The sequence below is a fragment of the Cricetulus griseus genome (assembly GCF_003668045.3).
Source record: "Cricetulus griseus strain 17A/GY chromosome 1 unlocalized genomic scaffold, alternate assembly CriGri-PICRH-1.0 chr1_1, whole genome shotgun sequence".
NCBI lineage: Eukaryota > Metazoa > Chordata > Mammalia > Rodentia > Cricetidae > Cricetulus > Cricetulus griseus.
The window spans coordinates 57,653,518-57,668,292 of record NW_023276807.1 but is presented as its reverse complement, the minus strand read 5'-3'; the positions used below and the strand labels follow the sequence as shown (position 1 = coordinate 57,668,292).

Below are 14,775 nucleotides of genomic sequence, written 5' to 3'. Positions count from 1 at the left end.
TCTGCCTCCCGAATGCTGGGACTAAAGGCGTGCACCACCAACACCTGACATAAGTTAGAATCTTGTAACGCTTGCTAGACAACAGTAGTATATATCTTTTCCTTCCAACATATAGCTCCATAGGCATCAATACATTTTTTTATTTTTTATTTTTCAAGCACATTTTTTCCTTGAGTGAAAAAAAAAAAAAGATTATCTGAAACATCATGAGACAAGTCTCTCTGTCTCAAAACTAGGATAGCTTTGAGCTCACATGCCTCTGCCTCCTATTCCAAGAGCTGGTATTAAAAGCATATACCACCACACCTAGTTTGAAACATCTCTTTTTGATAAAACACTCAAAATCTTTTCCTGATATTTGGTAAAACATGATTTTTTCCTTGTTACCCCCAGTCTCTAGCATCTAGTAACCACTTTATAGTGGTTTTCTTTATCATTAAGTAGTCATCCAATAGCATATAACATTTCAAATTAATTTTGTTGGGGTATTTTAGTTTTTGTTTGGTTTCTTTAAACATGTGTTTGTTGGGGCATGTGTGTGGAGATCATAGGACAATTTGGGAGAGTTAATTCTCCCCTTCTCCAGGGGAGTCCCAGGTGTCAAACTCAAGTTGTCAAGCTTGGCAGCAAGCACTCTTAGCCTTCTAAGCCATTTTACAGGCTCTTTGTTTTGAGACAGTCTCACGTACATCGGCTGGTCCTAAACTCCTATGTGAACAAGGATAACCTTAAATACCCTCTCTTCCTGCCATTACTGTGTGAGTGCTGAGATTACAAGTATGTACACCATGCCTAGTTTATAGTTTGCTGGGATTGAACTCAGGGCTTCCTGCATATTAGGTGGGAACGCTGACACCTAAGCTGTATCTCTAGACCATGTTTAGGTATTACATCTAGTGCTCCTAGAGGTCAGAGGACAACTTTCAGGAGTTGGTTCTGTTTTATTTCTGTGTTATTTTTATTATTTATTTGCTGGAGTTTTTTGCCTGGAGTGTTTTGCCTGCACACCCAGGGCACTAGGTCTCATTGTAGATGGTTGTGAACCACTGTGTGGTTGCTGGAAATTGAACTTGGGACCTCTAGAAGAACAGCCAGTGCTCTTTACCTCAGAGCCATCTCTCCAGCCTCATATATATGCCATCTTGCCAACTCTGTTTGGATTTTATTTTTCCTTTTTAAGGCAGAGTCTCCACCTTGGCTAGCTTTGATTTTATAGACAGAATTCCTGCCCCTGTCTCCTAAGTACTGGAATCAAAGGTGTGTGTACAACACCTGGCCTCTGTTTAGGTATTCTTAAATTTAAAAACAACCTCTTTTTTGTTTAAGAAAACAAATTATTTTGGCAGTCTGTTAACGCTGGATACAAATGGTTGAAGTTACCCTCACTATGGAGCCCTTTTAGCTTAAGTAAACCAGGCTGGTCTCAAACTTGTGGTGACCTTTCTGGGATTGCAGAGTGAATTGTTGTGTCCAGTTCTTCAGAATTGGCCTTGGCTGACCACTCAGTCCTCAGGCTAACATACCTTGCATGATTTTTTACCTACCCAATTTCAGTTTGTCTTTCTATTCAGAAAGTCTCTCCTCTTTTCTGGCTAACTCAACCTTGAGAACAGTTTAATCTTCAAAATGAAGACTTTAAAGACAACTGTTGATGCCTATGTATCATCAGACATAATACAAGATCCTGTGTATAACTTACCCACTTTCATCCAGTGGTAGCATCTAAAACTACAGTACAGTAAGTGATATTAACCAACCAGTATTAGAACCAAGATGTTGATTCTGGTGTAGTCAAGACTTCTATAAGAGTTTTATCACAAGGATTCTTCATACCCTTTTACACGCACACTCCCTTCACACGCACACTCTCCCCACCCCATAACCTTCTTTTGTTTTCTTTATATTTTTGGAGACGGGCTGAGTAGCCCTGGCTGTCCTGGAACTCACTTTTGTAGATCAGGCTGGCCTCAAATAAGATCTGCCTCCGAAGTGCTGGGATTAAAGGCATGAGCCACCACCACCTAGCCCCATAACCTTAACTGCAGGAAACTACTAATATGCTCTCCTTACTATAATTTTGTCATTTTCAAGAATAGTAATTGGTCTAGTGGTGCACACATTTAATCCTATCATTCAGGAGGCAGAGGCAGGAGGATTTCTGAGTTCAAGGCCAGCCTGGTCTACATAGTGTGTTCTGAGACAGCCAGAGGTATAGTCCGGGAGTGGGAGACAACTGTAACAAAAATATAGAATTTGCAACCTTTTGAGTATTTTGGGCTTGCTTTTTCTTTTACTCGCATCATGTTTTGAGGAATTATCTAGGTTGTATGGGTACCAACAGTTCATTCTTTTATTAGTAGTAATGGTTACTTAACCATTAGTTCACTAAAGTAATCTGGATTGTTTAGGCTAAGTGGCAAGTTCCCTTAACTTGATAAGCCATCTTGCTGGCTCCAACAGATGTTTTAAGGTCACTAACATCTAATAATTTGGATGTTAATTGGCTTGTTTATTGTGCTTGGAATCAAATCCAAGGCCTTGTCTGTATTAGGTAAGCATTGAACCAACCCATTTAGTTTACTTTGCTTGAGACAGAGTCTTACTATGTATCCTTAGCTGGCCTGAAACTCGATGTGTGTACCAGACAGGTCTCAAATTCAGAGATCTGCCCACTTTTCTTTGCCTTCTGAGTGCCAGGATTAAAGGCACAAGTCACCACATCTGGCAACATTCTTAAAGTTACTCTAAACAAATATATAAAGAAAAAAGGTAAGTGTAGATTTAAACAAGTTTGTACTTTGTTATTTATTGCCTGGCTTTCTTTTGCGTATTTAAATGTATATTGGATAACACATTTTGATTTTGCATCTCCATGTCTGCAGTAACATCCTTTGCCCTACCCCAGTTCCAATGTACAGTGAATGTACTCTATACCTCTCCATTTTGTTAAACTATAGTCCACAAACCTGGGACTGAGCTGTGGAGAAGCAAGAGGTACTAAGGCTCTTAGACCAGTGGGTCAAGGCCCCTGGGTGTTAACTCTTCCACAGGTCACCTAAGACCATCAGAAATCATAAATATTTATATTAAAATTCATAACAGTAGCAAAATTACAAAATAACTTTTTGGTTGTGGGTCACAACATGAGGAACTGTATTAAAAGGTCGAAGCATTAGGAAGGTTGAGAACCACTGTTATTACACACTAAGACTTTAAGAAATCTTCAGTGTCAAGCCAATAAGCTTTGAGGCCTGCCAGCAGGGACCTAACCCATTTCATGGCATTAATATTGGCTGTAAGCATTCAATCTTTGACCTTAAGCAAACTTGGGTCTTACCAGCCACTGTCTGCATATATCCCATATCCCAAAATGAAAGTGGGTGCACCATGAGGAATCATGCCATCTAGTTGAGATTTGGTGGTACATGCTTATAATCCCACCACTCTGGAGGTTGGGCTATAAGAGTGAGCACCTTGCCTCAAAATACAAACTACTTATTATTCCAAGTTCCTTATAGTGCAGGCTTTGAGACTATTGGGACTATTGTCTTTTTTTCCTTTTTGAGAAAGTTTAGTCTTTCTGTCCTCAATCATACCATGTGGCATTGGATTGCTTGCCTCCAGTACTTAAGAGGTGGGATTTCAGGTCTGTATTATCATGTTTGGTTTTCTCAAAGTTGTCTTTTAGAGGATATATACCATGATGTAAAGGATTAAGGGACAGGAAAAAAAATGTGTCTATCCTGTTGCACTTGGGATCAGAGAACAAATTACAGCAGTCATTGTCTTCTGTCCTCTAGTATGGGATCTGGAGAATGAAGTAAGGTCATTAGGCTAGGTGGCAAGTGTCTTAACTTACTGGCTCCATCAGATGTCTTAAGGTCACTGACACCTAATAATTTGGATGTTAATTAGCTTATTTATTATGCTTGCAATCAAACCTAGGGCCTTGTTTATACTAGGCAAGCATTGGACTACATCCCCAACCCAAGTAGTTTAAAAAAACAATTTAAAGGAAAAAATAGCTAATATGCAGAAAAATAGAAACCTTTGGCAGCTGCACCCCAGAAAGAATAGGGCTTATGCAAAGCTACACACATGTGGCCTTCTTATAAAATACTAACACTATAAACTGTCCGTTAAGATATCTCATCAGTGGCCAGTATAAAATGCCTGCCTTACCTTTTTCCTTTTCCTTATTTTTAGTGGTATAGTGTTGGAGATCAAGGCCAAGGCCTGTGCAGTTAGGCAAGTACTCTACCTTGGAGCCTAGGCCGACATCTGGCATGTAACGACTTTTGTTTATGTGGTTTGGAATGCAAGCCAGGGTCATTTGTTAGGCAAAATGGCCATTAAAACCAAAGTGGCTATGGTCAGTCATGCTGGATCCTTAAAATATAGCATTATACGTGTGTGTGTGTGTGTGTGTGTGTGTGTGTGTGTGTGTGTGTGTGTAAAGTGAGCACTAATTTTCTGGGGATTCAAAACCTATTTGTTAAAGCTCCCCCCACCCCCTTAAATTTAGTACCACAGCTTTCCCACACACATTGAAAGTATGGTCTAGAAAGCCTGAATGCTATATCAAAAATAGAGACTAGAGAGATGGCTCAGTCATCAAGAGTGATTACTGCTCTTGTAGAGGATACAGGTTCCTATCATCTACAGTGGTTCCCAATGGTTTCACCCATTCCAAGTAGCTGATGCCGCTTTCTGGCCTCCTTAGGTTCCTGCATGCACATGTACACAAAAACTCATGCACGTGCACACACCCCCACCCACCCACCCCACTAGGGTACTTTAGCACAAGTTAAAAATGCCAACATGTATGGATTCTGGTAATGGCCTGCTTATTGCTGTATCCTCACATGGGTCAGAGAGATCTCTCCTGTCTCTTTTCAAGGACCCTAATCTCATTCATTAGGACTCTCCCCATGGTCTTACCTTCTGTATCATCTCTACCTGCCACAGTAGAGGTTAGGCTTCAGTGTGGGGGCCTGGGGGAAGCACAGTTCATAGCAGTTTTGTAGAAATACAGACGGCTGTTTTCCTCTTGTAAATAACTGTAGATATCATTGTATGTCTACAATAACTGACATAACATGCTTTATTAAAGTATATTTCAAGTGCAGTGTTTTATGTATTCTTATTCTTCCAGCATTTTTTGTTTTGTTTTGTTTTGTTTAGACAAGGTTTCTCTGTGTAGCCCTGGCTGTGCTCTGTAGACCAGGCTGGCCTCAAACTCAAAAGAGATTTCATCTGCCTCTGCCTTCTCAGTGCTGGGATTAAAGGTGTGTTCCACCATTGTCTGGCATAATTTCATACATGTGTCTCACTATGTAGCCTGGCCTCAACCTCACAGTCCCTTTGTAGGGATGCTAGACCACGACTACCATGGATTAAAAATTAGTAATGTCGGGAATTGGCTTTTCATTTTTCCTTAAATGGTATTCTATCAGTAAATGAAGTTCTTGGCCTCTCAAGATGTTACAGTTAGAATTAGCACTCTTGTTCCTATTTATTCTCTTTCCCTTAAATGGCCAGATATTACAGCCAAGGTTTAACCTTTGATATTTATTAAAAACTCAATGACATGACCAAGTGAGTATATATTGTTCCTTTAAGAGCAGGCTTGCACTTTTTGTATAGCCCATATATTTTTATTGTTTGTTTTTTTCGAGACAGGGTTTCTCTGTAGCCTTGGAGCCTGAATTCACTTTGTAGACCAGGGATTAAAGGCTTGCATCCCCCCTCCATTTATAGCCCTTATTTATTAAACCCTTTAACTGTCAGGAGTTGGTGGTACAGGCCTTTAATCCCAGCACCCAGGAGGCAGAGGCAGGAGGATCTCTGTGAGGTCAGGGCCAGCCTGGTCTACAGAGCGAATTCAGGACAGGTGCCAAGGCTTCAGAGAAACCCTGTCTCAAAAAAACAAACAAACAAAAAAACCAAACAACACACACACAAACTAAATAAATTCTTTCACTAAATATAACAAACACCAACAATTGTATAAACTATGTTATCACTGGGGGCTTGGTCTGGGCTCACCTCAGCTCCCTATCCCTTTCATCTTTGCTTCCCCTCCCCCCAGAAAAGAAAACTGAGATGAGACACACAGAGTAGAAGATTAAAAGATTGGTGCTTTATTGCAGAGTACTTTTTACAGAATAGTGCAGTTTCAAGAGGTTAAGAGTGCACAGTGGCCAAAGGGACCATTGCACTGGTCTATAGTTCAGATAATATTTATTCAATTTCTAAACCAAAAGGTTTCAGAGGTCTTTGTCTTGTGTAGGCAGTTGACAGGCCTGCTGGTGTGACTCTTACATGACAGTAGGGATACAGCTTCATTCTTCATTAGAAAGCTAAGTACTATACAGTCATTAAGATTTAAGGCTCCTGGAGCCAGGTTGACTTAATGACATTACTAACCTACAGGCAGACCAGCATGTCATACCAGCTCTCAGGGCTAGAGACAAGACTTGAGTCCCATTCTTCTGGCCAGTAATTGATCTTGCAGGTCCAGTCTTTTTGTTATTAAGGGGAGTGTCCAGCTCGTTTTATCAGGCCTATTAGTAGCTAGCCATACAGCACCATCAATGAGTTACAAACTGGCCACCACCCTGTTAATTGCATCTTTCCTCTGAAATAACCACTCCTGACTATAGTTTCATTTACCCATTTCTGAAACATAAGGTTAGCACTACCAACTGAGCTACATGGCCAGCCTATAGCTTCATTATTTTGATTGCTACTGATTGTGGACTATGCCACATTTATTCATTGAACTGTTGATGGACATTTGTTTTATTTTCACCAACCTTTTCAGAATGATGGGACCTGGATGTGATGGTGCAGGTCTTTAACTGGGAGGCACTGGTGGATCATTTTTGAATTCAAGGCTAGCCTGATCTATATGACAAGTTCCAGATCATCCGGTTAGAATGTCATCTTTTTTTCTTAAAGGATTTATTTGTTATGTATATAATGTTCTGTCTGCATGTATGACTACATGCCAGAAGAGAGCACCGGTTCTCATTATAGATGGCTGTGAACCACCATGTGGTTGCTGGGAATTTGAACTCAGGACCTCTGGAAAAGCAGCCAATGCTCTTAACCTCTGAGCCATCTCATTACAGCAGCTCGCAATTTTCAGCACAGCGCCGGACACGGCACGACGGTAACAACATTCTTAAGTGCTTCTGCCTCTGAGAAGGAATGCACGTTTGTCCTTGTTCTCCATCAGAAGACGACCACCTGGAATCTGGGTTTGTGCAAATTACACCTCCGAAGCCGCCCCCCCCTTTTTAAAAAAAAAATTACGTGTTACTAGGAACTAGAGCTTTCCCACGTTTCCTTTAGGCTTCCGAATCCAACAGGCCATGTTTACCAAGCTGCAGCAGAAAGCGACGGGCAAATTAACCACAACGACCACTACAGCCCGGACTTCTCGAGTGTGGCTCCCAAACAAACGCCCTTTCTTCCGGCCCAAGCGCGGCGGACCCACCCACTTCCGCACTGGTGACCACGCCCCAGAGCCTCGCCTGGCCTCAGCCAATGGTCGGCTTCCTTGGGAACGTTACCTTCGGCTAATCAGAGACAACGAGCGAACTCCTCGCGAGAGGTGAGGTTGAAGCTGCCTCCGCCATCTTGAAGATGGGAGACGGGCGAAAGCTGTGGTCTTTCTGCTAAAGCAAACAACACAACGGACAGAGTTGTCACCCCCACAGTGAGGTAATCGCCACTGTGTAACTGCTGACCAAAGCCACCGAAAGCAGCGAGCGTGTCAAAGCCGCCCGAGCGCAGCGACACTGAGACCTCCCCCCCTTCACCTGCCTCCCGGGCAGAGGGGAAGTGTGGAGGGCCGGAAGGATGGTGCAGTCCTGTTCCGCCTACGGCTGCAAGAACCGATACGATAAGGACAAGCCTGTCTCTTTCCACAAGTAGGTAACCGGCATGCTCGGCGGTGGGCCGGCCGGCCGGCCGACTGGCCGGGGCGAGGGGCCCGCGGCCGGGTGGAGGCGGAGCCCGGCGCGTGTCCGCGCGAGACCTGGGAAGGCGGGGGGCCGGGGCCGGGGGCGGGGACCCGTGGCTGCGCGTCGCCCCCGTGGGCTCCGCTCGGCTCGGCTCGGCTCTGCTGAGGCTCCGAGCGCGCCTTCTCTGCTCTGCTGGGTTTCCGGCGTGCGAGTGACGCCTACAGGTCCCTCGCAGCCCTCACAATCTCGTCCCAAGGGATCATCAACGTGATAGAGAAACACTTAGGAGTTAGACAGTTTTCCGACCTTGCTGTAGTTGGGAGAAGGGATAACACAACCGGCCGGCATGTCAGGGAGGACTTGTAGACCCAGTTTCAAGGAACCAACCTTTAAGGGTCTTTGGGTTTCAGAGGAAGTTCTTGGTACTGCCAAGATGAACCCCAGCCTTTCATCACACAGTAATAGCAACGTGGACGATAACACGCTTTATTCAGTAGCAAAGGATCTAATTCCAGCCCTTGCCATCGATGTCTTGGCTGGCTCATGTGGTAGGTACCACAAACAAGAATCCTGGGGTGAAAAATACTTTCTTGAAAGAAGAAAACTGCAGAATTAACGTTACTAATGATAATTATTAACAGTGATAATGGTCCACAAAATGTGATGTTTTTAAGCAGCCAAATTCATTATTATATTTTACATTAGGTTTTTGAAAGAATTCCTGGCTGTATGCAAACGATAGCTAAGAGATCAGATTCACTGGTAAATTATACAAGTTATCCATAGCAAAACAATTACAGAAGCAAATTTCAAAATGTTCTTTCAGGGTTTTGTTTGTTTTGGTTTGTAACAAAAGAATGTTTGGTAGAAAGTGAGATAAGTGTGCTGATGTTTTCTGTCTGGGAAGAGGATAGAATATTTCCTAATACTACTACTTGATTGATTGGAATTTCTGAAATTTCATACATCTTCATCCTGTAGGAATAAATAGATCAGGAAATAGTGGGGGGATATACATTCAACTTGCCACCACCCTTCCCTATGCTTAAATTAGGGTGGCAAGTGGGGGAATGTTAAAATAAGTTTAAGATGACACACATCAAAAATACTATTTCAGCTGCTGGATGTTGAAAAATAAAAGGACTAACACGAATCTTATCCATTATTTAAAAGAACAATAAATGGCAAAAATCTTGACAGACCTCGAAGAATTTGGGCTCCTAGGCTGGGAGACTAGATACTAAGATTTCTAACAACTCCCCACTGGTATGTACTTCTTTCTAGAAATACGTCGTTTTCCAGCTTGTATCTACTGGTAGTGCAGAAAGCTTGCTGTGCAAAGAATAAGCACTAGCATGAAGATTGCTTAGGTCTTCATGAAAAAAAAAAAAAAAAAAAAAAAAAAAAGCATGATCGGGTCTGGTGCACCTTATGGGGTGGAATAATTATGAAGCATAAATTGAACATTCTTGGTCTTTTTCCAGTTCCAGTGTACCACCAAGTCTTTGACATGGAAAAGCATAGTGACAATAGATGTAAAGGGTCCTCATTACCTAGGCTGGGTTAAGTGATAAAATAAAAGATGTCCTTTATTTCTTAATCATTTGCCTATAATTCAGGCAGTCAGGATTTAGTCTATTTATATTTATTGGGCTGATTCAGGAAGAGCTAGAAGTCTATCTCAGGATACAGCCATATGTAGGATTTGTGTTTTACTGCAAAACACAAAAGTGCTAGTAAAAATGTGAGTAGAATTGCATTGCACACTGTCTGTTTTACTTGCATTGTCAGTGTCTTCGTTATGAAAAGATGAGCATTAATCAGTGAGATAGTAACAGGATCCAGTTTTCAGTCAGATTCTCTTGGCTGGGTGGTTTTGTTTATTTTTTTTTTCTTAGTAAAGTCAGAGAACTGAATTTTGTCTTCTTAGGTTTCCTCTGACTCGCCCCGGTCTTTGTAAACAGTGGGAGGCAGCTGTTAGAAGAAAAAACTTCAAGCCTACTAAATACAGCAGTATTTGTTCAGAGCACTTTACCCCAGACTGCTTTAAGAGAGAGTGCAACAACAAATTACTGAAGGAGAATGCTGTACCCACAATATTTCTTTGTATTGAGCCACATGACAAGGTACTTCGGGTTTTAAATATTGGGTTATTGTTTTTCTTTCCCTTTCTTATCCTCGTTTTCTTTTCTCCTCTCCATTCTCCTCCCCTCACGTCCCTTGTGTGAGGTAGGGGCTTACCTAGTCCAGGCTGCTTGAGCTTTATACAGCTGGGTCGGAATTGGAACTCCCCATCTTCCTTCCTCTGCCTTCCAAATTCTAGGATCTTGAGCACTGATTTTGGGCTGTACACTAATAACCATAAAATCTATGAAACTAATGTGTTCATGGTGGAAATTTTGGAAAAATCAGGAAAGGGTTAAGAAAACACATGTATTTGAAACATATCATTTTACAACAACCACTATTGGGACTCAGTGGTCAAGAGTGTGTCTTACTCTTCTAGAGGACCCTAGTTTAATTCCCAGCACCCACATCAAGTGGCTCACAATTTCTGGAACTCCAGCTCCAGGGGATCACATGTCTCTGGCCTCTTCTTGCAGCTCCACCTCCACCCCACAGCAAACACACACACACACACACACACACACACACACACACACACACACACACACACACACACACACACACACACGATTATAAAGAAAAAAAAACCACTAAGTAACAATAATATACTTTTAAAAAATTTAGAATTCTATGAATTTTAATATCTCACACTTAAAAACTCATTCTAGTTTTGTAAGTTAAAAACAGTTCTGTGTCTTTACATGTTGATAAGTTTTGTTTTTCATTATTAATGACAGTTTATTTTCAAATTATTTTTCTCTTGTTTTAGGTGTTTAGTATTTACTTACATCTAACTAAATCACTTTCTCAGTTTCACAAATCTCACTTTAACTGCAAATAGAAAATTTGAATTGGAACTGAAAATGGCTTGTGGTGTCACATACCTGCAGTCTGATCACTGGGGAGAACAAACCAAGAGGATTGCCACAAGTGTGAAGCTAGCTTGGTATAAACATAGTAATTTCCAGGCCAACCTGGATTATACAGTAAGCACACTGCTTCCCCCCCACACCAAAAAAAAAAAAAAACCAAAACAAACAAAACCCACCCCAAACTTATGGCAGGTGGAGTTACATGTTACTTGTTGTCCTAGAACTTGGGAGGTATAGGAGGATCTGAAGTGTGAGGCCAACCTAGGCTACACAACAAGACCCTGTTCTTTTTTTTTTTTAATCATTTTTTATTTGAATTAGAAACAAGATTGATTTACATGACAATCCCAGTTCCCTTCTCCCTCAATCCTCCCCACCACTCCCCACCCCTCCCCCCACCTCCAACTAAAACCCTACCTATCACATCCCCCTTCTTCTATTCTTCACCTGACTCAACCTTTCTGCTCCCTCATGACCTCTGCATCCTTCCTCTTCCCTTCTCATTCTCCTGCCCCCCCTCTTCCCATGCTCTCAATTTGCTCAGGGGATCTTGACCCTTTCCCCTTCTCTAGGGGACCATGTATGTCTCTCTTAGGGTCCTCCTTGTTTACTAGCATCTCTGGCAGTGTGGATTGTAGGCTGGTAATCCTTTACTTTATATAAGACCCTGTTCTTAAAAATCCACATACAAGCCAAAACCTAGTGTTGAAATTTTTAGCCTGGAAGATATAGTTTTAATGATAAAAAGTTTTGTGTTGAGGTCCTGGCAACCTGGATTCCATGCCAATGTTGTCAAAACCATCTCCAAGAAAACCTATTTTCTCTTTCTCGTTTTTTTTTTTCTGTACCATGAAGTGACAAAAAAGTCCAATGCTAAAACTCTACAGATGTTTGGAGGCCATTAGTTACTAAACTCACATATGCTTTTATGTTGCTATTTTAGAAGGAAGATCTGGAACCCCAAGAACAGCTTCCCTCTCCTCCTTCACCCCCTACTTCCCAGGTCGATGCTGCTATTGGGCTGCTAATGCCTCCCCTCCAGACCCCTGATAACCTGTCGGTGTTCTGTGACCACAATTACACTGTGGAGGACACAATGCACCAAAGGAAGCGGATTCACCAGCTGGAGCAGCAGGTCGAAAAGCTCAGGAAGAAACTCAAGACCGCCCAGCAGCGGTGCCGCAGGCAGGAGAGACAGCTGGAGAAGCTAAAGGAAGCAGTGCACTTCCAGAGAGAGAGAGATGATGCGTCAGAAAGGGGCTATGTGATTCTCCCACATGACTGCTTTGAAATTGTTGAAGTACCAGCCTGAGAAAATGAGATGTACTAGTGGGACAAGACTACATGCTCTCTTGTAGCTGACACACAGGATTTCATTTGAAAAAACAGTACTTGATTACTTGTATAAAAAAAAAAAAATCAGAATATTTTTTTAAAATAAATTAGTTATATACTGTAAAATTGTAATTTTTTTGTTTGTAATTTCAGGGTTTTTACACTTTAACAAAATATTTTAAAAAATCCTTAGACCGCCAATATAATGTTGTATATTGGTTTCAAGATGGTGGATTGTTTTTCATTTGAGTATTTATAGAAATAATGTAAAAATGAAAAGTAGAGAGGATAATGGTGCAGTAAAGATGATTTAAGTTTAAAAGTTAAAATTAATGCCCTTTATTGAGAGAACTTATAATTTAAATCAGAAGTATAAATGAGATCATAGGACAGCCTCTCAGAATATAGAGATGTACATACACATTTGTATTTATAGTCAGAGCTTCATTTATTTTTCTCAATCACTTGTCAAAATAAACTGTCAAGTCAATATTTGAGGAAAATAATATTTTGCTGTCTTCAGAAGAGAAAAGTCATTCCATATTTAATCAATAACTTCATAAAGTAGATTTTTAGAAGTGGGTCCTTCTTGTCCATAGCTTTGTAAAATTGGAAGTGTATCTTGGGGAATGAAGGCCTCAAAGTGAAGGATTGTTACCAGTGTAGTGAAAATTGGGCTGGGGAGGCGGTTCCCTGGGTGAAGGTGCTTGTCGTGCAAGCCTGGTCCCCTGACAACCTGAGTTTAACACCTGGGATCCACATAAGGGTGGAAAGAGAGAGCCAACTCCACAGAGCTGTCTTCAGACCTCCATATATGCTGTGGCATATCTGCACACTCATAAACAAAATTGGGATCTGGTTCCTGATACGCTCTCATCATCCCCTAGCTTAAGGCATCTAATTCTACAGCCGTAGTTTATCTGCATTCAGATCTCTAATATGATTTTAGTAGAGTTTGGTTTGCATCAGAATATGGTAGTTTTCCCCTTAACTGTTTGATTTTGGTCAAGACACTGCATAAAAAATATTTTTTCACCTAAGTTAGAAATTACATCTAATTTACTTTAAGTGACTTATGTTTGAAAATAATGTGCTGTGTTTATGTCCTTAAATGTTGAGATTTAAATATTGTAGTTTCTGTTCACAATGTGAATTGTGTTCTGACTTTGTGAGAAAGCTTACATTCTTTTGAAATGAAAATATGTTCTAAGTAGACAAATACTGATAAAAGAATTCTCTATTTAGGTTTAGGAGAACCATATTTTACATTTCAGAGTACACTCTCTGTAGTTGAGTAGCAGACCTTTTAAGACAGTATTAAAGACATGCTATTCAAGCATCTTTTGTGGATCTGCTTATTTCTTATTTACTGCCATGCTGAGAATAGGTAGCACTTTTAATTCATGGACATTTGATAGTTTTATGAACATCTCTTTTTTTGGTACTGAAGATTGAACATGCCCTTTAGCAGGCTAAGCAAACACCCTGCCCCCAAGCTATATCCCGATCTCTCCATTCTCTATTATTATTATTATTATTATTATTATTATTATTATTATTATTTGAGACAGGGTCTCATTATGCAGCTTTGGCTATCCTGGCTGTCCTAGAACTCATTATGTAGACCAGGCTGGCCTCAAACTTACAGAAAACTATCTGCCTTTGTTTCCATAGTGCTAGGATTTAAGGTGTTTATTTACCACCAAGCTTGGCCCCCTATTATTAATTTTCTAAAGATATATTTTATATGACTGGAGATCTGGCTCAGAGGTTAAGAACACATAAAACTTTGAAGCCCTAAGTTTGGTTCTCAGCAACAACATGGCAGCTCAGAACCTGCTGTAACTGGTTTCTGGTGACCTGATGCCCTCTTCTGGCCTCATTGCAGACCAGGTTGATCTCATACTGGCAGAGATCTGCCTACCTCTGCCTCTGCTTCCCAAGTGCTGGGATTAGAGGCATTCTCATCATGCCACCATGTCTGATCCAAGCTCTTTTGTTTTTCTGTTTTTGAAACACAGTTTGGCTTTGTATCTCTGGCTAGATTTGAATTATGTACATGGGCTGTCAATAAATGCATAGTAATCCTGTCTCAACTTCCCAAATGCTGGGGTTACAAGTGTATATCATTATTCTCCATGTGAACCCGTAGTTTAAAAAGTGCAAAATGATTGGATTATTTACATAGTATATTAACTTTGTTTAGAATCAACTAAGGAATGGGAGCATCTTCATTGTGTATTCATGAAACCCAACTTCGTGGTAGACAAAAGAAACAGCTCTTACAACAAAGAAATAAAAGCTAAATTTGAGTCACTGCAGCCCAGGAACATGAATTTAGATCTCTTCAAATACCATGTAACAGTGAGGTAGCAATTTTCATGAACTTTGTAGCAACAGAACAAAGAAAGCCATAAATCAAGATACTTTTCAAATACTTTGGGCATTTCTGGTAGGTGGGTTAGAGT

The 14,775-nt window shown here is 40.9% G+C and overlaps 1 protein-coding gene and 1 long non-coding RNA gene across 4 annotated transcripts; one reads left to right on the top strand and one right to left on the bottom strand.

The window, feature by feature from the left end:
* Window positions 1–6,120: 6,120 nt before the first annotated feature.
* Window positions 6,121–7,718, bottom strand: LOC113833460. The gene is made up of 2 exons (XR_003481151.2): window positions 7,581–7,718; window positions 6,121–7,300 (listed from the first exon to the last, which is right to left on the bottom strand). It is a non-coding gene; the product is annotated as an uncharacterized LOC113833460 (long non-coding RNA).
* Window positions 7,719–7,802: 84 nt separating this feature from the next.
* Window positions 7,803–13,648, top strand: Thap1 (THAP domain containing 1). Of its 3 annotated transcripts, none has more exons than XM_027395374.2 (3): window positions 7,803–7,940; window positions 9,904–10,099; window positions 11,916–13,648. In XM_027395374.2, exons 1-3 carry the CDS (start codon window positions 7,870–7,872, stop codon window positions 12,282–12,284), a joined length of 636 nt encoding a protein of 211 aa, XP_027251175.1. In that variant the 5' UTR covers window positions 7,803–7,869; the 3' UTR covers window positions 12,285–13,648. The 3 variants fall into 3 exon arrangements, with proteins under 3 accessions (XP_027251175.1, XP_035308230.1, XP_027251176.1); XM_027395375.2 differs by lacking the exon at window positions 7,803–7,940 and adding an exon at window positions 8,120–8,521; XM_035452339.1 differs by lacking the exon at window positions 9,904–10,099 and having other exon boundaries at window positions 7,852–7,940; window positions 11,916–12,141.
* The last annotated feature ends 1,127 nt before the right edge of the window (window positions 13,649–14,775 follow it).

What these genes read in the sequence shown, in the direction of transcription:
- Thap1 (XM_027395374.2), top strand. Translation starts at nt 7,870, where the DNA reads ATGGTGCAGTCCTGTTCCGCCTACGGCTGCAAGAACCGATACGATAAG. An exon ending in AAGCCTGTCTCTTTCCACAA is followed by an intron (nt 7,941 to 9,903) that starts GTAGGTAACCGG and finishes TTGTCTTCTTAG; the next exon opens with GTTTCCTCTGACTCGCCCCG. An exon ending in GTATTGAGCCACATGACAAG is followed by an intron (nt 10,100 to 11,915) that starts GTACTTCGGGTT and finishes TTGCTATTTTAG; the next exon opens with AAGGAAGATCTGGAACCCCA.